The 24,870-nt window shown below is 38.7% G+C and overlaps 2 protein-coding genes across 19 annotated transcripts in view; both read right to left on the bottom strand.

The window, feature by feature from the left end:
• The window catches only part of rimbp2 (RIMS binding protein 2), a 199,095-nt gene extending 183,206 nt beyond the window's left edge, over nucleotides 1-15,889 (bottom strand). For 15 of the 16 annotated variants that reach the window (XM_031902438.1, XM_031902444.1, XM_031902408.1 and 12 more), the window contains exon 1: nucleotides 13,952-15,889. In XM_031902438.1, the coding sequence (XP_031758298.1) occupies nucleotides 13,952-14,323 (372 nt within the window). In that variant the 5' untranslated portion in view covers nucleotides 14,324-15,889. Of the gene's footprint in view, nucleotides 1-131; nucleotides 959-13,951 lie in introns of those variants that run through there. The other variant, XM_031902448.1, reaches the window with a different exon arrangement.
• Nucleotides 14,463-24,870, bottom strand: part of stx2 (syntaxin 2) — a 46,358-nt gene continuing 35,950 nt past the window's right edge. The window contains 4 exon segments of one of the 3 annotated variants that reach the window (NM_001079176.1): nucleotides 14,463-15,802; nucleotides 16,192-19,918; nucleotides 22,052-22,180; nucleotides 22,745-22,855. In NM_001079176.1, coding sequence (NP_001072644.1) covers nucleotides 22,097-22,180; nucleotides 22,745-22,855 — 195 coding nt within the window. In that variant the 3' untranslated portion in view covers nucleotides 14,463-15,802; nucleotides 16,192-19,918; nucleotides 22,052-22,096. 3 annotated transcript variants of the gene reach the window in all.

Below are 24,870 nucleotides of genomic sequence, written 5' to 3'. Positions count from 1 at the left end.
AGCTCCCTGTAAGAGAAGGTATCAGCATTCCCTTTGTGCAGACACATGAGTCATTTTCTCTGCCCAATGCACACACACACTGCATGGTTTATGACCTTGTACAGGGTTAAACTACACTGTTTAAAACTTACCTTTTTGGTTTGCTCTGAGTGGTAGGTGCCCTGTCCCATTAATGGATAAAGTGCTCTAAAGCCTAAAGGATTTGCAAAGGGTAAGAAAGGAAAATAACTTTTCCAGCCCGTCCAATTGTATCTTGGGAATTCATTTCACATGGTAGCGCATGCAATGTCTGTGTTGACCAAAGAGCGGTGATCCAGCGAGACTGATAAACAAGCAGTGATCCAGGAAGATTTATAATCATGTTTAGCAATCTTTTCTATAGTCAGCAGAGCCCCAAGTTAAAACTGATGTTTCAGAATGCACCCACAGATGATTAAATCCGGCTTGTGGATAGTAGTGGAACTGTCGATTCTGAATGATGATATACTTTACCTAGAAATTATTTTCATTATGATCCAATTACAGGCTTAAATGAACCCCCATTAGAGGAAAGCATAACCAAATGACTCCCTAACAACAGTAGAGTAGTTGCAGTCGTGGTGTAGGTGCAGCAATGAAGATGGTGCAGCAGTTTTCAGTAAGGGAAGAGTTGTTGATGCCTGCAGCAGGAAGGGATGCTACACCTTGGGCTGTTACATTTACACCAGACGCTGAACTCAATGTGTCTCCGGATGAATCGTGCATAGCCTGTGCCTGCCAGTTGCTGGTTCGCAGCCAAAAGCATTCTCAAAAAAAGCAGTCATGGGAACAGATTCTTCTTCTACCAACTGCTGTTACATCTGAAGCGCAGCACACTTTCACTCTGGCCAGTGAAAGAAGAGCTTTCTAGCAGAAGAGACAAGCACAGTCTCCCTTAGCTTTCAGAGCTAAGCAGTTTCAGCTAGTACACAAGCACACACGCATGCAGTATATACGTATGGAAAGAAGGTGGAACAGAGAGACTAACCAGCTCAGCAGCCCAATCTTTGTACCATTTAATCTCAACAGTGAAAAACATTTGTTACACAAACTGGGGCTTATGCTAGAGGCACAACCAAATAAATACAGGTATGGGATCTGTTATCCGGAAACCCGTTATCTAAAAAGCTCTGAATTACAGGAAGGTCATCTCCCACAAACTCAAATTTTTAAAAATGATTTTCTCTGTAATAATAGAGCAGTATGTTGTACTTGAGCCTAACTAAGATATAATTCATCCTTATTGGAGGCAAAACAATCCTATTTGATTTATTTTATGTTTAAATAATTTCTTAGTAGATTTGACATATGGAGATTCAAATTACCAAAAGAACCCTTATCCGGAAAACTCCAGGTCCCGGGAATTCTGGATAACAGCTCCCATACCTGTACTACAAATGAAATTTATATTTTTGTTTTGCGCACTAATCAACGAGTTCTCCTCAGTTCATACGTAGTTGTGTAAGGGGGTTACTGGGACATTGTTAAGCCAGCTTAGTGCTGTGGGTATTACTTTGTATAGCCACTGTAGCCCTCTACAGTCAGTGTTTGTGCCTGGCTCGCCCATTGCAAAATAACACCTTAATACATAAATGATAATGTCACAAAAGCCCTTTAATAGCACTTGCTTGCTTAAGGTCACTACATTTAAGCCAAATATGTTTTATTTTTTATATGTTTAGTTTGAGAAAGGTTTGAGTAGTTTTAGTAGTCTAAGTAAATTGCAGAATTTTAAGAAGACTTAAGCTTGCCATAAACTATAAGATCCTCTTGTTTGGCAAGGTTGCCAAACGAGCACATCTTTCCCCTGATAGGCTAATCAGATTGTTTGGCCCTAGGACCAATTAATTGAATTATGATGGGAATATGAGCTATCAGAGCAAGGACTGCATCAATGAGCCAATGTGGTCCTTGATCTGATGGGAAAATCAGACCTACATAATCGTCACCTGCCCGATTTTAGGGCAGAAGGGTCTAAAGGGCCCAATTCGGCAGCTTAAATTTGACAATTTATAGCCACCCTAATTCCAACGCACTTGTTGGTAAAATATTTACAGATTGTATTCACTGTATCATGAATAGAAATCACCTGGGAGGATCAGAGGTTTGTCATAGATGGGTGGTAATCCCTGCCACTAATACACCATTACAAAGGAAATTATTAACAGTACAATGATAAATAATTATCTTGACGGCTGCTTTGTTAGCTCTGTGATTAGAACTGTACATAATAATTAGGTGTAAATGCTATCTATTTTGGGAAAGTAACATTTGCATAAACATAAAAACACTTGTACAGAGCAGTATATATCAACAGTATCTACGGTCGTACAAAAACTACTCAGTGAGAACAATGTATTTGTCATGACAAGCATTTCACTTTTTTGTTAGTTTAGCTTTAGTTGGAGTGCAATGATTGCCATACTATAGAAATCTTTACTTTAGAATCTCCCGAACTGACAGGGAAATTGAGGTGTTTCATTTGAACTCATTTATAGCTTTTCACTTGTTGGTGCTGTGAAGTTGCAGATTGCTTAAGGCGTCATATACACACAAGTATATTTATAAATGTAAAAAAATACTGTTGATATGCAGCATACCTTTTGTGTCAAATGTTCAAGTGAATTCAGATCAAATAGTTTCCTATCTTTTAATTCAGAAGGAGTTAAAGGAGAACTAAACTCTAAATATGAATATGATAGAAATGCCATTTTTGGTATACTAAAGGTTCAGCATCTGTTATGATCAGTCCCTTTAAATTTGTGCACAGGAGCTCCCCATTTTGGATTTTGTTGGAAGTGTAAGTGACACTTACATGCTCAGTGTGCTCTGGCCAACTGCTGAGAAACTCAACTTAGATTATTGCAAATTATCAAGCAGAACATTATGCTACAGGGCTGAATATTAAATTATAATGCTAATAGCATTGGTTTCTGAGCGGCCATGTACTAATAATCTGCATTATCTACTAATCAGCCTTATATTGTGACATTTATATTCTATATATACCGTATATTATGAGTCGGTCACAAAGCTCAGTAACTGACAGCAGCACTGAGCATGTGCAGTGAATCAGCAGAAAAGAAGATGGGGAGCTACTGGGGCATCTTTGGAGGCACAGATATTCCCTGCTAAAGGGCTGGGGTTGCCTTGGGCTGGTACAGAAGCCCAAAACATAATGTACAACATTTCTGCCCTACTTTAGTTAAGCTGCCTTAATAATGAAACCAAATATACCATGAAATAAAATATGAAAGCAGAAGGAAAGACACACAGTCAAACAAAAGCCATTGGAAAGTAAGCTACAGAGCCACACCACCCACTTCTCAGAAAAGTGACATCATTTGATTGCCACCCAAGCTGCAGAATAAGAACAAAAAAATAAAGGCAGATGCTCTACTCTTAAGGTTACAGAAGTACTACTGAGTAATAGACACAAAACCAAGTGATTATATCTACTGAACTTTTACAAGAGTAAAATTAAAAACTTTAACAGAAAAAGCAAGGAACTATGGTATCCAGGGACACCCAGGAGGTGCTAACTCAGTGCCCCTGCAGTGTACTGCATACTCCGACAAGTGAAAACTTGTGCCACAAGCCAATAGCCCTATTCTAGATAAGCAGTGGTCTTGGGGTGGCGGTGGCCACCAGGTCTTCTCCCAGTGTGCTGCTGGCCCAGTCCGACCCTGGGTGCACAAGGCAATAGTGCCACAAGATGCTCCATACACTGTACCTGCTGGCTGCCTACTGTGCATACTGATGGAATTTTAATCTGGAGCAAAGCACAAAATGTAGCTTGTAGGTATCAGACAAAACAAGGAGACAAAGATAAATAAGACACGGATCCAGTAAGACAGGATCCATTTTTAAGTCTGTCTGCCATGCAATGTGGTGCTCTGCATTCACCACACTGCAACATATGGGATAACTGCTGTAGGGGATGTTAAAGGGATGTGTGTTGTTTTCCTGTCATGTACGTAACCTATGCCTTGTGTTTCCACTGGCCCACAAACGTTATGGGGAATCCCTTGTCTATATGAGGGATTCTACTCAAAAGAGGCGGTGGAGGCAGGAAAAGCCTGGACACTAAGGTAGGATGGGCACCTTAGGGGAAGTCAGGGCAAGGGACCCATTAATGAGTTCTTCTAGTTAATAACAGGGTAGCACGTGTGACAACGCACTTTGTGAGAGTGAATAGTGTGAGATAGGAAGAGCAGTGATGTGCTCTATAGAAGACATTGTCGCATGAGTTAGTTCCTGGTATTGTGGCAGCAGACACCTATAGAGTGATTAATCACCCTGTGGACCTCTGATGTTGTGATGGTCTATTATAAACATTTACTTTGTTCTTCAATTAATCAGCTGTTTCAATAATCTTTCTAAAGTGCACCTGAGAGTCGTAGCTCAGCTTGGGAACCTTACCTGTGTTTATCTGAGACAGCCCAGTTGATAAAGAGCATTACATTTACAATAGTAGTGCTCTAGAAGGGCAGCTAGACTAGTATCCTCTGTGCCTATAGTGCTACACTGAGCTCATGTTTCCCAGTGGGTATGTATCCATGGTAATACACCTTACCCTTTGGGTAGTTAACTTATGGGTAAGGGCTTCAAAAGTCATTAAACCAAACAAAGTTTAGGAATTTGGAGAGGTGTTTGGGGAGCAGAATGGGACCCTGGGCAAGAAGGTCAGACCCTGACGTCTGATGGATCCAGATATGTCAGGGCTGTAAATGTGATGGAATGAGACAGGGAGACCCATTCCCACTAGGTGTATGGGATTGCCTCGATGGTAATAACAACTTTCAAGTTAAAGGGGTGGTTACCCTTTAAGTAAACTTTTAGTATCTTATAGAATAGCCAATTCTTAGTAACTTTTCAACTGGTCTTCATTAATTATTTTTTTTAGTTTTTAATTATGTGACTACTTCTTCTGACCCAGTAGCTATTGCTCTTTGAGGCAACAATTTTATTGTTACTTTTTTTTTTTTTTTTTTTTTTTTAATCGGGCCTTACCTATGCCTAATTCCTTGAACTAAGGGTAAAAAAGGGGCTATACTGTTCCTTAAAAAACTTTTTACAAATATAAATAAGTGCAATTTTCAGTGTTAAAAAAGCCTCAGTGGTTTATGTATTAATGGCAACTGATTATTTAACATAGTTCAGTTTTATAGCTATAATCATGTAATCGGCTAACAGGGCCTAAACAAATTTTGGAGGGTCCTGAAGCAAAAATGTAACTGGCACATACCATGAAATCCAATGTACACACACTGCATATTCAATGTTACTTCAGTGACAAACAAAAAAGGAAAATAAACAGCAATTTAGATGAAAAACAATGAATGTTGGATCTCATCCCAAGTATTCATAGTCACATCAGATGGCAACACTGCCTTGAAGCTGACAACAGAAATCTTCTTAATTTCTCTGAAGTGCAACTTCATCCCACTTGTAGGGCACCGTTAGTCAGAGGAATAACAAGATAGCCATAACACAAATTAAACAGGGCTCGTTCATGGCTTGCTACACACACATAAAAATCTGTTACATAAAACAGGACTGTTGCTGCTAAGACACATTTTATTTGTAGCTGCTAGACAAACATCATAGTTACATCAAATATTTTACTTAATGGTGTTACTGGCCCCTTAAACTGTGCTGTGAGAAACAGCCTGATGTGGGCAGAGAAATGACTACTAATGTTGCAGTAGGGTATTTGTGATTTGCATTGAGGACAATTAATCTCTTAAGTCTTTCAATATGAGATAAAATCCCCTAGCTGCAAGCTGCTACTCTGTGCTGGTAAGATCTTACATGCAAATTGTCACCTCCCGGCACAGGGCTGACTGAGTGTTACATAGTTACATAGTTACATAGTTACATAGGGTTGAAAAAAGACCTGTGTCCATCAAGTTCAACCCATCCAAGTAAACCCAGCACACCTAACCCACACCTACCAATCTATACTCACATACATAAACTATAAATACAACCACTAGTACTAACTGTAGATATTAGTATCACAATAGCCTTGGATATTCTGATTGATCAAGAACTCATCCAGGCCCCTCTTAAAGGCATTAACAGAATCTGCCATTACCACATCACTAGGAAGGGCATTCCATAACCTCACTGCCCTCACCGTGAAAAACCACCTACGCTGCTTCAAATGGAAGCTCCGTTCCTCTAATCTAAAGGGGTGACCTCTGGTGCGTTGATTGTTTTTATGGGAAAAAAGAACATCCCCCAACTGCCTATAATCCCCTCTAATGTACTTGTACAGAGTAATCATGTCCCCTCGCAAGCGCCTCTTTTCCAGAGAAAACAACCCCAACCTCGACAGTCTAACCTCATAGTTTAAATCTTCCATCCCCTTTACCAGTTTAGTTGCACGTCTCTGCACTCTCTCCAGCTCATTAATATCCTTCTTAAGGACTGGAGCCCAAAACTGCACTGCATACTCAAGGTGAGGCCTTACCAGGGACCTATAAAGGGGCAAAATTATGTTCTCATCCCTTGAGTCAATGCCCTTTTTTATACAAGACAGCACTTTATTTGCTTTAGTAGCCACAGAATGACACTGCCTGGAATTAGACAACTTGTTATCAACAAAAACCCCTAGATCCTTCTCCATTAAGGAAACCCCCAACACACTACCATTCAGTAGATAGTTTGCGTTTATATTATTTCTACCAAAGTGCATAACTTTGCACTTATCAACATTGAACCTCATTTTCCAGTTTGCTGCCCAGTTATCTAATTTTGTCAAATCGCTCTGCAAAGCGGCAGCATCCTGCATGGAACTTATAGTTTTGCACAATTTAGTGTCATCAGCAAAAATAGAAACAATACTGTCTATGCCCACCTCCAGGTCATTAATAAACAAGTTAAACAGCAAAGGCCCAAGGACTGACCCCTGCGGTACTCCACTAACCACACTGGTCCAATTAGAAAATGTTCCATTTACAACCACTCTTTGTACTCTATCCTTCAGCCAGTTCTCTATCCAATTACAAATATTATGTTCTAGGCCAATATTCCTTAATTTGATCATTAACCTTCTGTGAGGTACTGTATCAAACGCTTTAGCAAAGTCCAAGTAGATGACATCAACTGCCATTCCAGCATCAAGGTTCCTACTCACCTCCTCATAAAAGGCAACTAAATTAGTCTGGCAAGATCTGTTACGCATAAAACCATGCTGGCACAAACTAATAGTATTGTGAACTGCAATGTATTCAAGTACCCTATCCCTTATTACCCCTTCCAAAAGTTTTCCTACTACTGATGTCAGACTAACAGGCCTATAGTTTTCAGGCTGAGAACGGGATCCCTTTTTAAATAACGGCACCACATTAGCAATCCGCCAGTCTCTTGGCACCATGCCAGACCTCAATGAATCCTGAAAAATTAAGTGAAGAGGTTTGGCAATCACAGCGCTCAGCTCATTTAATACCCTGGGATGAATCCCATCCGGCCCTGGACCTTTGTTTACCTTTACATGTTCAAGTCTCTTTTGAATTTCCTCCCGAGTGACCCATGCGTCAGTAGCTAAATTACTAGAACTGGGCATATTACAAGGGAAGCCTTCATTATCTGGCTCCTCAGATGTATAGACAGATGAAAAATAAGAGTTCAAAATTTCAGCTTTTTCCCCGTTTTCATCAACCAACGTACCCCCCCGTGATAATAAAGTTCCCACCCCTTCTTGCTTCATTTTTTTACTATTCACATAATTAAAAAATAATTTTGGATTCTTTTTACTCCTAGCAGCAATATCCCTTTCCATCTCTATTTTAGCTTGCCTGATAGCTTTTTTGCATGCTTTATTTGCTTCCTTGTACCTGATGAAAGTTTCTGCTGTCCCAGCTAACTTGAATGCCCTAAAAGCACGTTTTTTCTTACCAACCTCGACAATAACACTTTTATTCAGCCATAAAGGTTTTGCTTTGCGATGCCTCTCCTTGCTTACTAGGGGGATATACTGTTGCGTATACCTACAAAGCAATGTTTTAAAGATGTTCCATTTTCCTTCTGTGTCTAACCCCATGAAAAGCCTTTCCCAGTTGACACATTGCAGAGATGCCCTTATACTGGCAAAGTCTGCACGTCTAAAATTGAGTGTTTTAGTTACTCCCTTATAGCGCTGTCTCTGCAGCATTATCTCAAAGGAGACCATGTTGTGATCACTGTTCCCCAAATGCTCACCCACACAAATGTTAGAGATAAGTTCATTATTATTAGAAATCACCAGGTCCAAAATAGCGTCATTCCTAGTGGGTTCTTGAACTGCCTGAAATAAAAAGTTGTCATTTAGCATATTTACAAACCTACTAGCTTTTTCTGACTTAGCCACCCCATTACTCCAGTCAATGTCCGGATAATTAAAGTCCCCCATAACAACAACTTGACCCAGTTTTGAAGCCTCCTCCATTTGCAACAATAGCTGGGCCTCATCCCCCTCATCTATACGGGGTGGTTTATAACATACACCAATGATCATTTTCTTTGTGACCTTCAGCCCTACTGAAATTTCTACCCAAAGAGATTCGACGTTTTCATTGGTAATGTCTTTATTACATGGCTTTAAGTCTGACTTTACGTAAAGACAAACCCCTCCACCCTTTTTAATCTCTCTGTCCCTCCTAAAAAGTGTATACCCATTTAAATTCACAGCCCAGTCGCATTTATCATCCCACCAGGTCTCAGTGATACCTATTAAATCATAATTTTCAATACATGCAATAGCTTGCAGCTCCCCTAATTTACCCGACAAGCTACGCGCATTAGCCAGCATGCAGCGGAGATTATTACTTCTCCCTCTGATGTTTACATTAGCTAAGGGAGAATTAGAGCTAAGGCAATTATGAGACTGCTTTCCTTGTAACGGAAGCTCCTTATCTGATAAACTATATGCCCCCCTCACTCCTCCCCCACAACCCTTTGCTAGTCCCCCTACCCCGTCTACACTAATTTTCCCATGGAATTCTAGCTCACCCACCCCCCCCTTGTCTAGTTTAAACACTCCTCCAACCTCTTAACCATTCTCTCCCCTAGCACAGCAGACCCCCTTCCATTGAGGTGCAATCCGTCAGGGCTGTATAGATTGTACCCCAAGGAAAAGTCAGCCCAGTGCTCTAGGAACCCAAACCCTTCCTTCCTACACCAAGACTTTAGCCACGCATTTAGCTCCCTAAGCTCCCGCTGTCTCCCTAAACTTGCACGCGGCACCGGCAAAATTTCCGAAAAAATGACATTGGAGGACCTTTGCCTAATCTTAGAGCCTAGATCCCTGAACTCACTCTTTAAAGTCCCCCACCTACCGTTCATTTTGTCGTTAGTACCGATATGTACCAAGACAGCCGGGTCTTGCCCAGCCCCTCCCAATAATGTGTCAACCCGATCAACCACATGCCGAACCCTGGCACCAGGAAGACAGCAAACTGTCCGGTTGAAGCGATCCGCTTGACAGATTACCCTGTCCACTTTCCTAATGATCGAATCCCCTATAACCACCATCTGTTTAGGCCTAGCTCTGCTCTCCTCCCCACCACTACTAGTGAAACTGGTCTCCCGGCTGTTAGAGAGATCAGCCTCACCTAGAACCGCCAATCCAGAGTTCACACTCCCATCTTCTTCACACAATCTGGCAAATCTGTTGGGATGCGCAAACCCTGGAGCAGCCTCCCTTTTCCTTTTCCCCACACTAGATTTTCTAACTGTCACCCAGCTTACTGCCCTATCATCCTTTTGCTGCTCCCCTCCCCCCCTACTATCTGACCCCACTAGTTCTTGTTCAGTTAACAAGAGACCCCTCTCAAGATTGTTGATTGAACGCAGTGTTGCGACGTGTTCCTCTAGGACTCTAACGCGAGCCTCTAAAGTGGCAATTCGCTCACATCCACAACAGAGGTATGCACTTTGGAACTGTTGTTCCACAACTGCATACATGTGGCAGGCTGTGCACTGTGTCAGACCTTCAATGTTGCTACCACTCATTCTCCCAGTTACAAGAACAGTTAAACAAAAATAGGTGTAAGGACTTGTAGTAAATACCTTGTTTTACCTTATTTTTAACTCCCTTAGTGTTTAACTCCTGAGTTTATAACTCCACTTACAGAGTCCCCACTAACTCCTGAGTTTATAACTCCACTTACAGAGTCCCCACTAACTCCTGAGTTTATAACTCCACTTACAGAGCCCCCACTTAAAGAGCAATCACTTACAGAGCACCTACCACCAGAGCAAGCTCCACTGGAGTGCCTATGGTTCTATTTATGCAGTCTGTAAAGGTGAACTAATCAAACCCCACCCTCCTCAAGCTGAGGGTAATTACAAGGGAATGTAACCTGCTGTAAGCCTATGGATCCCACAAACTTTGTAAATTAGCTCCAAAAACAACAATTACTTATGAAAAAAAATAAATAAAACCCAACAGTAAAAAAACACAATGGTTTTGATAAAGTTAGTAAAGAATACTTATCCCTTTTTAGTTGAAATGAAAGCAAGTTGATTCAACCAGCCACCAGCCTGTTAGTAAGCCTGTGTGTGACTGCTCATTGGAGAGCAAGGCACTGAGTTTTGTTATATGTGACCTTCAAGGATAATCGAATCCCCCCCCCCCCCCCCCCCAAAAAAAAAAAAAATAATAAACATGCTCCTCTAAACATTTTTTGATATTTAATAGGTCACTTAACATAATATAAACTATCTGTTGGTTAAGTATTCATTCTGGGGGTAAAGTTTTCCTTTAAAACAACTTCTAATTATTCCAAACCCATGGGCTGGCCAGCCATGGGGACCACAAATGTCTTAAGGCAGCAATACACAAGCAAATTTAAAGGGGTAATCACTTTTAAGTTAACTTATAGTATGTTATAGAGTGGACAATTTTAAGTAGCTTTTCAATTGGTCTTCACTTGGTCACCTATTTTTTTCGGTTTTTTTTTTAATTATTTGCCTTCTTTTGCAACTTTCAAACAGGGGTCACTGACCCTAGCTGCCACAAAACTATTCCTCTTTGAGGCTACAATTTAATTGTTACTGTTACTCTTTATAACATATTTTACTATTCAGGTCCTCTCCTTTATATATTAGTCTCTGATTCAAACAACCCCTGGTTGCTACAGAAAGTTGCACCCTAACTGCTGAAACTCCAAACTGGAAAATTGCTTAACAGAAATTCAAATAATTAAACTACAAATATTAAAAAATGAAGCTCAATTGTGAATTTTCTTAGAATATCACTCTCTACATCATACTTAAAGCTAACTCAAAAGTGCTTTAAGCTGCCGATTTGGCCCAGCAGTAATATAACTAGGACCTCCTGGGCCCTGGTGTAGGATGTGCAATGAGGCCTCTGTCAGTTCACTGCCCTGCGCTCCTGGTAGTTACGCTCCTGAGAGTCAGCAGCTTTCCTGCCCATGTATGGACAGATATCTATCAGAGAGGTTTAAAAATTCTGAATTAGTGCACTGACGCAGTCCTCTCCCAATGGCCTGTGTTGTCACTTAATATGATTCAATCACTTGGCCCTGTGTTTCCAGCCACAGGAGGATCTATTCCAAGAACTAAATAGAATTGGCATTTCCACCTAAAAACTGTACATGTGATTAATTTTTGACACTCAAAAATGATAAGGCTACCGTGACAGCGCTCTGCATAGAGTCACACAGATAACTGAAACATGTAGTAGTTATGGCTTTAAAAAAAATGTATGGTAAAGTCTGAAATACAGTAACAAACAGCTTATTTAAAAAACAAAATCAAATTTGAATATAGGTTTAATTACACATTGCAACTGTCTCAGAATGATTACACTGTAGCTTTAACCAACAGGAAAACAAAATCACCTGAACCTTTTCATTTGAAATGGATATCAGTATGGCCAAGACTGCACAGATTGCAGTTCATACATATATATAAAAATAGCTCCAGTATTGTCAGCTTCATTAGGGCAGCCACTCCAACACATTACTCATTGCTGGAGCAGCTGGCTTTAACTAGGATACTAAAAAAGTGTGGAAAAACACAAAGAACAGTATTCTGGAACAATATACACTCAAATTTTGTTATTTCTAACTGGTTGTAGAATTTAAAAAGAACACTATATACCAGTATGTTTACTGAGACTTTATACAAAAATAAGCACTGAAAATCGGTGTAATATGTGGTATATTTCCCCTTGCCCTCATCCCTTTCTTTGGAAATAATGCTCAGTGTATTGTAAACCTTTGGTATTGTATTGTAACCTATATTAAAACTATGCCTGCCTTGTGACACTGCTTGTATTTATTATTATATCATGACACAGTATGTAAAACACACTTAGTTCCAGCTATTCTATACATTACGCTAATAAGCTTTTACTTTGGTACAATAAGGCTGATGCCACACGTGGCGTTTTTACGCTGCGTTTTTTCTCAGCCTAAAAACACTGCACAAGCCACACATGGCGTTTTTCAGCCTAGTACTGGTGACGTAAGCAAATCCCGTTGCCATGGTGCTAATAGTGTGAAATAGCAAAAAACGCAGCGTATTTCCGCTAGGTCTGGCAGCTGCCTTTGTGTATACATAGGAATAGCTTGCTTTGCAAGTACTGGCGTATTTCAGCCTACGCTTGAAAAATCCGTGCTAAGGCGTTTTCTAGCGTATTTACGCTTTGTGTGGTTTGCCTCGAGTCTTTTCAAGTTATTTCTATGGATGATGATATCAGGCGTTTTTCAGCAGCCGAAAATACGCAGCGTAAAAACGCTACGTGTGGCATCAGCCTAAAGGTCTTAATTTCTAACAAGTTTACACAGACTGTATCAAAGCCTGTCACATAGTGTCACAGGTTCCATTTCAGTTGCTGATAAGAGTAGTTGGTATGCATATGCCAAAGGAAAGGCAATGCATGATGGTTTGAATCAAAGGAGTGGGGGTAAGAGTCACATGATGGTGCAGAATGAAATATATGCTGTTCCATATGAAAATGGATTTTAAAGATTTTGAATATATTAATTTTGCCGGTGTTTGTTGCAGGTACTCAGAAATGACCCCTAGGCACTGCAGACCTTGGTAGCATTTTACCATAATGAAACATAGAGGTTATGTATTGTGTAAAAAAATTCCTTCTGGCCTGACCCTCAGTAGGTAACATAAGAAATACTTACCAAGAATACCGAGATGTGTACAAATATCTGTAGTAGGTTTTATTATTTGTGGTTACTTTTCTCCAGCTGCATCTGCACAGTCATGAAGGTCCTGCAAACTTTGCCATTCAGGGAATACAACCGAATACCTAATGGCAGTAACCTATGGCATATTTTAGCTAGGAGACTGTGCCTTCCATTCTAGGCATATAACAATCACTGAGCCTGCAGCAGGCTATTATCCCCAACAATGGGAGGAGCTGCCAGTGAGAAAGGATTCAGCTGTGCCCTTTCATTGCTAATACAGATTATCTCCATCCAGGTATAGAAAGTCATTTCCTGGCTTTGCTGAACAGAGTATTCCCTCTCTTTCCTGACGGCATCTACTTTTGAAATTCCCACCCCCTTCAAGAAACTCAAGAAGAAATAGATAATGCAAGGCATGGGATTTCGAGGGATACTAAATAACATGTACATTATTTATATCCCACAGGAGAAACACATGAACATTGAAATCTGATCAGTAAGCACAGGGCATTTAACCTTTTACATGCCAGGCACTGTCGCCTGTTACAAAAGCAATAATTGTTCAGGATTCCCAAACCAAATTGCCCCAATGTGCAATTCACTGAAAATAAACTAAAAAGTACAAGTAACACTATATATCAGACAAATGATACGAATCAGACAAATGAAACACAAACGGTTGTAATACTCTCCTGCCGATTACTTTGTTTTATTGTTTTCACATTTACAGCAGTTAAACGCACTTCTCTAAAATGTTTCAGGTATTTACTCACTGTATTTACTGTGTCTTTTCTGTTGGAAGAAACTTCCTTGGGTTCTTCTTTCATAATCAGAATGGTAAGAAATATCAATATATAAAGTGATGCAGGTTTGTTGAAGCCGATAAACTGATTTGTAGCAATGAATGCTCCAGGGTTTCTTAAATCAAATGTCACATGTGCTATGGGGACATGTCGACCAATCGCTGAAAATGACACAGATTTGAGCTGCTGTACAGGTGCAAGGGTTGACCCCGAAGCCTGAGAGAGTGGCTCTGAGCCAAGCCTAATTTTAGCATGGCTTACGAGGCTTGAAAGCATAGGCGTGACATGATACCAATCCAGCATAAACATTCTGTTGTGGAACAAACTCAGTTTCCAGCCCATTATAACTAATCAAACAAAGTAGGGAAACAGTTTTAATATTAGGATTTGCCAGCAGTGATTCCCATGTCAGTTATATAAGAAAATAGGTTATGTTTCTAGAAGTGCTAAGGCCTTTTAAAGAAAAGAAAGACAAAAAAAATACACAAGTAAAGTGCGTTTTATTAGGAAAATGTATTAGTACATATTACTGAAAAAAGGGGTTAAAAATATTCACAAAGGTTTCAGTGTCTAAACAGGATTATGCCGGTATGCACGATGGATTATGAAATTGGTTACTATTAAAGTTCAACTAGAAAATACTAAAACACACATAAAAAAGAACCTTTACAAAACTGAATTAGGAACAGCAACCCAATATTTCTTAAACTGCCTCAAAACTGCAGATTACATTTGTTCACTTATTAAGACCTCAAGTTTGTTCTAGTTCTAGTTTTTACATGCAGGACATTGCTATTATTGGGTCCACATTAAAATGTCAAATTCTTACAATCTGAGACTCAACAAATCAAACCAGTGGAATAAAAGGCACATATTTACACAATGGTCTAACCTGATCTTTTTGTTAGGATAGGAATGTTGTGAATTTGAATGGTTCTGCTATACTTTTTAGTCAAGGTCCTGTGGCAGTTTTCTGCTGACCAACTGGCAACAAAAGGTATAAAAACACCTGCTACGGAACAGAAACTTTGTTCTGACTAACACAGAATGTACAGCAGTTGCTGATACCTAAACATTTGATTCCAGATATTAAATACATTTTACTTCTAGAAATCAGTATATATTGGTTTCAATAAAAACATTTGCCACATTAGATGTAGCAGTAGTGTTGGTTACGTTTCCAAGCCAGACTGAGCTGACCTGATTCACCTTGAGCTTACCTTATTGCTCATAACAAGATGCTGCTTGGAGCATTTTATGCATGTAATGTAGGTACTATAGTCACCCTGCACCTGTTAACAGTTCATTACCTTCTCTTGCATAGGCAGCTATCCCCTTAGCTGAAGAATTGGCCAGAGCAAAGGATGAATGTAACAGACTACTCAAAAGCACCAAAGACAGCGTATTGTAAAATTGATGAATCATTGGTATTATGTACAATGTATTTATGTCTAGGTAGCTACAAATGATCAAATTTGCTCCAAGACCACACATAAGTGCTTGTAAATCATAAAAGGCACCTAGTGAAAATTTCAAAACAGCAAATCAAATTGGATTACTGCAAAATCAATATTCAATTCAGAAATGCTGCTAGGTACAGTATGAATATGCACAAAAACCCCCAAATAACTAGAGGCACTTAGGAATCCAGGAAAAGCATGACAGTATAATAGAGAGGCACTTTAGAGCATAGGCACTGCAATATTCAGGGCCCAGAAAATATAATAATATAGAAATAAACCTGAGTTGTTGGGCAGTTTTGGGGCACAGAAAAGCTGCATGCAGTGTGCAGGCCTTCAGCTGGACTTCTTAAAGGAACAGTAACATCAAAAAATTAAAGTGTTTTAAAGTAATTAAAATATAATGTGCTGTTGCTCTGCAAAAAAATGGTGTTTTTGCTACTATATAAATAAGCTGCTGTGTAGCCATGGGGGCAGCCATTCAAGCTGGAAAAAGGCACAGGTTACATAGCAGATAACTAGTAGATAAGCCCCATATAATGGTGGTTTGTCTGTTATCTGCTATGTAACCTGTGCCTTTTCTCCTTTGAATGGCTGCCCCCATGGCTACACAGCAGCTTACTTATATAAACTATAGTAGTCTTTCTGAGGCAAACACACCAGTTGTAGCAATGCAGGGTAACAGTACATTATATTGTAATTACTTTTATACACTTTCATTTTTTGGTGTTACTGTTCCTTTAAAAACAGCTACAAAAAGACCTGACACAATGCTTTAAAAGACATGTGCTAACAATATCATTTGAACATGTACCCTGCTTAGGTATATGACACACAGAGTCATTTAACTTGCTGTGTTTTTAGATGTAGAAGTGTAAAGAGCAGTCAACTTGTAAAGTGCGCTGTTTGGGGGATGACGCAGCGGAAATCAGACATGTGCACATGCAGTCGCCACTGGAGCCAAAAATGTGCTACCTGTGCATGTGTGATTGCTTAAGATGAGATCACTGCCCATTTGCGCCCAGAATTTGTGCAGAACTTTGTGAAAAATTGCAAGAATGCTATGGGGTATTGGGAGACCGGGGGAGAGGCACCAAAATTGGGTAATGCCCGAAAATATGGGGGAGGGGGTTGACAGCTCTTCAGAGAAAGGCAAAGGTCTGCATATTTAATACCTAATAGTTCCAGACTTTCCCCACCAGCAACCCAGAGTGGGGTAGCAGAAAACAGCAGCCTTGCAACTGCTGCACTACTGAAAGCTTTCTTGGCCTTGTCCAAAATAGACAAGGCACATCTTCCAATATCAACCTAAACAAATATCATGCTGGTACAAAATAGATCTCTTTCACTTGTCCCAATTCCATCTGTATCTGGTTGAAAGGGTTCCACAGCAAGTAGCAGGGCAACATTTAAAATAACTTTATACAAGAAATACGTGCATTAGCTAAAAGACACATGTAGTGTTGAGTTGTTAAACTTAATGAACTTATTAAAAAAAAAGAAAAAAAAACAAAGAAAGAAAACTCGGCAGGTATTCCAAGTAAAATTTACTTAGTATTAAAGGTAATGGCACTTACAGCTATTCTGGTTGTTTTGACAGGCATTTATTAGCTCAGCTGGAGGGCAAGAAAGCACCCATAACTGCTTGATATTCATCTCAATGACAATGCAATAAATTGGTCCAGGCAATAAGATTACTGGGAAGCAATTACAGGTGATCGGTTGCCCACTTAAAGCCCAAAATGGCTGCATGTACCATTTGCCATAACACTTTCACAACAAGCTCTGTAGTACAGTGTATTATCTCAGATGCTGATAACAGTTCCCTAAAAATGTTTCACACAAACAGGAAAACCACCTTGAACTGGAATGTTGTGGATACAATTGCACGGTTTTCCCAAACCTTCTTAAAGAACAAATTGTTTTCTAATGAATCTGAAAAGTAAAAAAAAAAATATATAATAATGCAACTGCTAGTAATGCAAGACACCCAGTGCCTTTTTAAAGTGCTGATAAAAATCAAGGTCCACATAGGGCTCTACACTGAAAACATCAAATCTGGTCTCTTTTAAAGCTAAAGCTTATGAGCTGGCAGAGATATGCCTGAGACCTTGCCACCTCCAAATCACCACTGGTGCAGCAGTTACATTTCAAACACTCTCAAATGAGCATTTTCAAGATGAAACACACCCACACCAGTGATTTTCCTAAATGTTGACATTTCTCTAATGGTAGAAAATCCACCTTGTGTGACATTAGCTTAAATCCTTCCAAACGAATAAAATGGCTGCAAGGTATTGGTAAAAGGACATCTGTTGTCAGGCTGAAAGCTCATTCTTACCGAAGTTTATACAATGTAAATATGTACCTGTACCTTAAAGGAGAAGGAAAGGCATTTTGGCATTTTACTGCCAATAGATTGGACACATTAGTGCCACATAGAACAATATATGTATTCTGCAGAAAGCTTTAACATACCTGAGTAAAGAGTTTTAGAAACTCCCTCTGTTTGCTTAAGATAGCAGCTGCCACTTTAGCTTGGTCTCAGTAGCTTTGCTGCAGCTCTAGCTGCTGGTAGCTCAGATTACACATTCTGATGGGGGGGTGAATTCTTATGGGAGTGGTGAGCTTGAGAAGGGAAAGAGGAAAGAACTGGGCAGACTCCCTCCCGGGAATAAAGGATTTTTCTGAGAGAGGAAGTCGGATACCAAAGAACAAGTTCACAAAAAAGGAGACAAGAAATCCTGTGTTTCTTTTGATAGAGGACTCAATGCAGCTTTTCTGTGAGTGCTTATTTACAAAGACCTTTCTGATAAAGCTTACTTTACCTTTCCCTCTCCTTTAAGACAGTGCTTTAGTGAGTTCAGAGACTAAAGCTGAAGAGCAGTTTTGGCTAAAAGAAAAAAAATGTAGGCAATTCTGAAATGAAATGACCATCTAAACGTTCATCATGCATATGGTTGAAGTTTACCTTAAGGGTTAAAACGTGGTTCTTCTAACCATGTAATCATTTTTGGTACACATAACATAGCTTCACAAATGTGCAAAGGTTTTTAAAATTAATTTTAAGCAAATTGTGTTTAGAGAAAAAAAAAAGTGTGCAGTGGTGATATTAAGGAATAGGATTTAACCCTTTTAGCAATGCAAATTCCTCATCTGAAGTCTGTGACAAGGATACTAAACGGATATGAAGATAGTGCTACTTCAAAAAGCAATCTTAAAAGGACAGCGAGTGATGCGCCACACATCACTGGTTTGGGATTCTGCCTTTTTTTTTTTGCAGGATTCAGATTCAACTGTATCCTGGGTCCTGGCCAGACAGGATCCCAATCCTAGATATCACTTGAGTTTAGACACAGGACAACCAACAGCGAAAATCACAGGGAGGGAGAATTTCTTAGGCACCCAACAGCAATTACCGGTATAATCGCTAAGCATTCTGTTGAAAGTGTGCCTTGGTAATTTACCCCTTTTTCTCAGTGCTCCCCTGAGTAGTAACCCTGGGTGAGTGCATGTGCAGTACAGAAATTCTTCTGCAATTTCTGTACTGCAATTATAATGACTGGGGTGTACCTAACAAATTCCTCAGCCCCCAATGATTTTAACTTGATTAATCCTTTAAGTACATTCAACAAAATCTGGGCACACACTTACCTGGAACCACCCAGCCAGCAGCTTAAAAATATGTCCCCCCCCCCCTAAAACTATTATTCACATTTTTTTCGTTTTGTTTGGACAAACACATTGGTAATTAAAATAGTTAAGACAATTATTACCCATATTGCCATTGATATGGGCCATGTAACCCCTGCACTTTACATCAGTGCTTGTATGCCAATAACAGATACAAAGGGGCTTCTATCCATTATCAATTTGGTTAACTGGACATAAAAAAACCTTTAGACTTGTAGACTAAAAGGCGCTAAATGTAGAAATGTTTACCAGAGTTTTCAACAGTGAATCAAATACGCAATAAAATATAAATCACAAAATAGTTAAGTTGAAGATTGCACATTCACCTTCTCATTTCCAATACCTATTAGTGCCAAAGCTAGCTCAACCTTTTTGACTAAAGTGGAGTCCTTACTAAAATAAAATAAAAAAAAAAAGTCATTGTTCAGTTGCTGGCGGGCTGCTGCATTGCCTTTAAAAAGTGGAAATTCATTAGCAGCACCATGTTTAGTTCAGGGTTACCCCCCAGTCAAAGTTGTTCTTGACTGCTGTTTCAAGTACAAAACCCAAATGTCCTTCTGATTACAAAGAAGCCAATCTGGTTTAGATATGTTTTAACAGTCTGCTTTCCCAGGTGTAGAAGTAAGGTATCCATCAGAAATTTTTGTGGAAAATTCCATTGAAGGGATGGCTTGGATGGCGAGTCTCCTGAGGCGCTTATATGTGCTTAGGTGAGTGTTGTTGCCAAGATGATTGCAATGATCAACAGCAAGATGACTACACAGATAACTATAAAGATCAGTTTCTGTAAAGCCAGGAGAGAACGTTAGTATTAACATACTTACAGCATTGTATACAATTAAAAACATCATAGTTGCAGTGCACTAGCATGGATGCAAATCTAATAAAATGCAATTATACTGTCAGACTACAGCTTTAAACTCCCAGTGTGAGTTGGATTGCATTGTCAGATCTCAGAGATCTGCTGCAAGACAAGGATGTGTATGAGTAGTGCTATGTGCTCTGACAAGTCTGACTGAAATGTTACTAAACTTGAAGATGTGCACAGGATTGACATGACACAAACTTAATGGTTTTCATTAAAAATTACTTTTGTAATGATATACTGGTAAACAGGCAAGCTAAACAAAGGCATGGTGAATGTGCTGTGATACAGAAGTAAACAGCACAATAATTACAGCTCTACCCTGCACTATGCATTTCTAAAACAAGACAATAAACTTGTCCTAGTTATACTTCCTAAATAAATGTAAAACAGAATACATTCAAAATTATTTCAATGTAGCAAGACGCATTCCAGAATTAGCACTATTGCATTTTCAACTTCCATTTAAAATATGAGAAAGATGTATCAAAAATCAGTGACAGTTTTGGTAAATTTCTTTAGCTATACCAGTGATAATTCTAATAAGGTCAGATATTCAATAGATAAGAATGCCAATGTACAGGAATTGATTAAAAGGAAAACCCATCTAGGTTAAATGTGTAGAAGGAAGGGCTAAGGGGCATGGTGAGTTTAGCTTGGATACTGATCATATAAAGGCTGCAGCAGTTCAGCCACATTGGAAATATACAGCTTGACAAAATCCCCATGCAGAAAATTAAAGAATGGAGATTGGCATTAAAACAGATTGTACAGAACAGTTTAGAATCATGCTCATCAAATTACTTTTGAGAGTTTAAGAATGAAAGAGGTTGTCATAACAGCTTTAATGGCTATCAATCTTTGTATATAAATGTGTGCTATTCTCTGATGATGCCTTTGACAGTGTAGCAGGGATGCCAAGAAATTTATGAAGTTTAAAATGTCCTATTTATATTGGCTGTTGAATAATTCAATGAAGTGCTCAATATTACCACTTCTGGTATTTTTTTGTATTCTAATTGCTGACATTGCTTTATGAACAGCTATTACACCAAGGCCTAGGACTTCATTAATAAGTTGAATGGGACACACAGAGTTGTTAGCAGCTAGTATTGTGGGTGCTGGATTTACAGTAACTCTGTATGTAACTCCTTAATCATAACAGCACAAACATTTGGCCTTCTGATAAAATAACAAAAATGGACAGAGACAGAGGGCCATTTTGGGAAAGTTGGGAGAGTCAAAGTACTGGAGGCTAGCCTAGCCAGGACCACCTGCAGTCTCAGCATTCCTATACGAATGTAGGGGAACAGTAAACTTTAACTGTTAAGGAGCTTCATTTTTAATTTTCTTGAATGGATATATTAAGATCTAAATGCAAATGTTTAATTTGCCTTATATTCCCTTTCCTTTGCCTAAACATTTTCTCTATTGAAGGCAGGTCATAAGTTTTGAATCAATTCCTACAAGGCTTCTATTGTTTATAAATCCCTAACTAAAAGCGGGTATGGCCAAAAAGGCCAGGGGTGTGGTCAGTCAAACAGGCACTTTTCATAGGTGGGGAAATAACCTGAGTTTTTACATAACCTGTATTTTCTCTGTATCAAGCACAAGGTTGTATCAGAATGTGTGGATATATTGGTCATTTGAGAGAGTTTATTTTGGTAGACTGTTATAGCAATAAAGGTTTAAATGGCAGCAAATTTATATGATTTTGGCTTTTAACTTAAAGCAGTGTTAGCTGAGCAAGAAAGGAAATTCTAAGAAAGTAATTAGTGTATTGACTGCAATAATGGAATAGTTTTTTGCTACATGCAGACATTTTACTCATGTAATTAAAACAATGATTATGAAAATAATAACTACCACAAGAGACCCTGAACCATAATAAATAATTCATGCAATGTATATTCATTTGCAGTCTTTAAATGAAAATATTAGAAAGACTGATACACCAAGTAAAGCAATGAGACATTCTGGGTTTTTTGAAAGCTTTATGGCTAAAGGTCTCTTATAATAATTTAAAAGCAAATTAATAGGTTATTTACTTACTGCCGCATTGGCAGACGTGCACGTACAATGGAAATATTCCAACTTTCATTTAAGGCCAACTGACAAACCAACAATCAAGGCAATTAAGCCAATCAGCACCAGCACTAAAAAGGCAGCAATCCATTTTTTCTGTCAACAAAAATTGTGTTTGTTAAACAAGATTGATAAGATGGGTTTTTAAACATAGATTTGTAAAATGTGCAGCTTAATTCAAAAACAGTGATATCATAAGTAAGGCAATTCATACCTGAGGTTAAAAAAAAAATAAAATAAAGAGTACTTAGTAGAAATTAAAATTGGCTTCAAAATAGCAAAATAGAGGGCAACATGTATTTTCTTATGATCATGGTTATGCATACGATAGTAGAAAGAACTAACAGAGCACCCCCCCATTCTACTTTAACTCAATGGGCTATTCACTGTTTCATGTGAAGTTTTTTTACAGGGCTGGCTTTCCATATACTCTATAAAATGTCTTCCAATTTTTACCTTATCCGAAAAAAAGAAAGAAAAACGGTAGACAGATTTTTTTTTTTTAATAGAATATATGTTTAAAGGCTGTACACCATCTGCTCTATTAGAACATTTGGAATGCCTACAGTTTAAATGGAGAAGCAACAACCTGGATAACTTAAGCTTCTGTATTTCAAATAAGCAGATCAAGCTCAAGCAACAATGGTCTTTTCCTCTTACCCGTCGGGATCTGCTCTGGTACTTCACTGCTTTTTTTGTTTCTTCTTTGGCATGTTCAATGTATTCAGCAGCATTTTCAACATTCTTTTCTATACTGTTTATCATTTCACCCTAGATAACAAAATAATTATAATAATGACTTTATTACTAACATATTAAGGAACAGTTGTCTAGGTAGCTAAAGAAACTGTCCCTGATAAACCAGGATACTGTAGAATTATAGAAAGGAATTGCTTGTTTTACATAGGGATAAACAGGGAAAAAGGAAGGAAGGAAGCAAGCTGGGCAGATCACTTGAACTAGGGAAACTGTGTTGAAGGGTTCCACAATACCACAAAAGGAGTATGTTTTGACAGATGAGGGTTGGTGTCATGAAAAAATACAGAAAAAGCAAATGTGTAATATTTAACAAAATTATAGTCTGACAATGCTTATACTGAAAGCCATGAAGTGGCTCTGTACAAATTAACAAGCATCCTAATATAAAGGTGTTCTCTATGTTAAAAATATATACATTTCTACACATCTTCTGGGCTACTAAATGGTAGGCAGCCAAGAGATGCCTTTAGTTGTTTGATTCAAAGTATTTGATTTTTAAAGTCACTGGAAATGGTACTTCAAGAGGACTTGAATATTGCTAAATGTGGAGATAAAAGCTCTATAGTTACTATGCAACAGTATATACTGTATATTGGACTAGTTATTGTTTCCTTGAGGGCCACCAGGAAGGATTCTTGCACATTCCACTGGAATGAACATGCACAGTAAATGAGATGATGCAGCATGTGCTGTTACCTGTGTTCTGTCCATCAGAAGGTAAATTCAGCAGCAAATGGCAAAAGCGTTAAACAGTTTATTAACATTTATGTTTTCAAACCCATGCAGCTTTTTACTATACAAGTATGGGACCTGTTATCTAGAATACTTTGGACGTGGAGTTATCTGGATAAGGGATCTTTCCGTACTTTGGATCTCGTTAAGTTAAGTCTATTAAAAATGTATGTAAACATCAAACACAGCCAATAGATTGTTTTGCTTTCAATAAGGATTAATTATATCTTAGTTGGGATCAAGTACATGACACAGTTATTTATTGCAGAGAAAAATAAAATAATTAGTACAAATTTACATTATTTGTTTAAAATGGAGTCCATAGGAGATGGCTGTCTAGTTACTCAGAGATTTCTTGATAATGGGTTTCTGGATAACAGATCCCATACCTGTATTATCATGTATTAGATAGAAATTAAAAAGGCAACTAATGCAATAATACACAGGCTACTAAGAAAAAAATGACCTAATAAAACAATAATAGTTTCCTTTTTGTACCGTAAAGATAAATATGCACACGCAGCATTACACAATATGATAACTTTTTGTGTCCTTTCCCTTCCTCCTTCATGGTATGTGGACATACTTGGTTATTTGTCTACAAGCTAGGAAACAGTCTTTAGAGTGAAACATATGTCCTACTGAGACAAGCCCCCTCACATGAATTTAATCATTAGTGGACTATATTATTAGTGATACTGTGACACATCTTATTGGTAGTCACCCACGAGCCCTTAAAGTAAATCAGGGGATCAAAGAAATGCACCAGCCATTAGGCTGGGGTAGAATGGCCAGGACTAAGAAGTCCAAGAGAACCATTGAGTAAGTAAAGACCTTAGAATGCACCTATAGAAGGACAGATGCTGGGATTCTTTAAAGTACTAAGGTTATGCATTTAATAGGTCTGATATTGGGTATATATAAATACGAGGAATTACGAGGGGTATTAACAAGCTAGACAAAGATCTGAATACCCTGCTCTGTTATTTGATGGATGCTGCTAGAAAAATTAAAGTAACTACTGTTGCTGTAAGAGAGATCAGGAATAACCTTTTTATGCAAGGGACCAAAGATTTAATTGAATCTGATATATCTTACATATACATACCATATGAAATCTTTCTGCTCATGTTATATTGCACTTGGCACTAAGTTGAACAAGAAAAGGGAACCAGACCTCCACCAACCCTGCATTGCTGCTTGTAGAGGTCTATGCCACCGCATATATGGGCCCTCAGACTTTTACATATAGAGATACAGTTCAACCACCTGCTTAGCAATTGAAACAATCTATC

This window comes from Xenopus tropicalis, chromosome 1, assembly GCF_000004195.4.
Source record: "Xenopus tropicalis strain Nigerian chromosome 1, UCB_Xtro_10.0, whole genome shotgun sequence".
Taxonomy (NCBI): domain Eukaryota; kingdom Metazoa; phylum Chordata; class Amphibia; order Anura; family Pipidae; genus Xenopus; species Xenopus tropicalis.
Note: the sequence above shows the minus strand (reverse complement) of the source record. Positions and strands in the feature narration are given on the sequence as shown.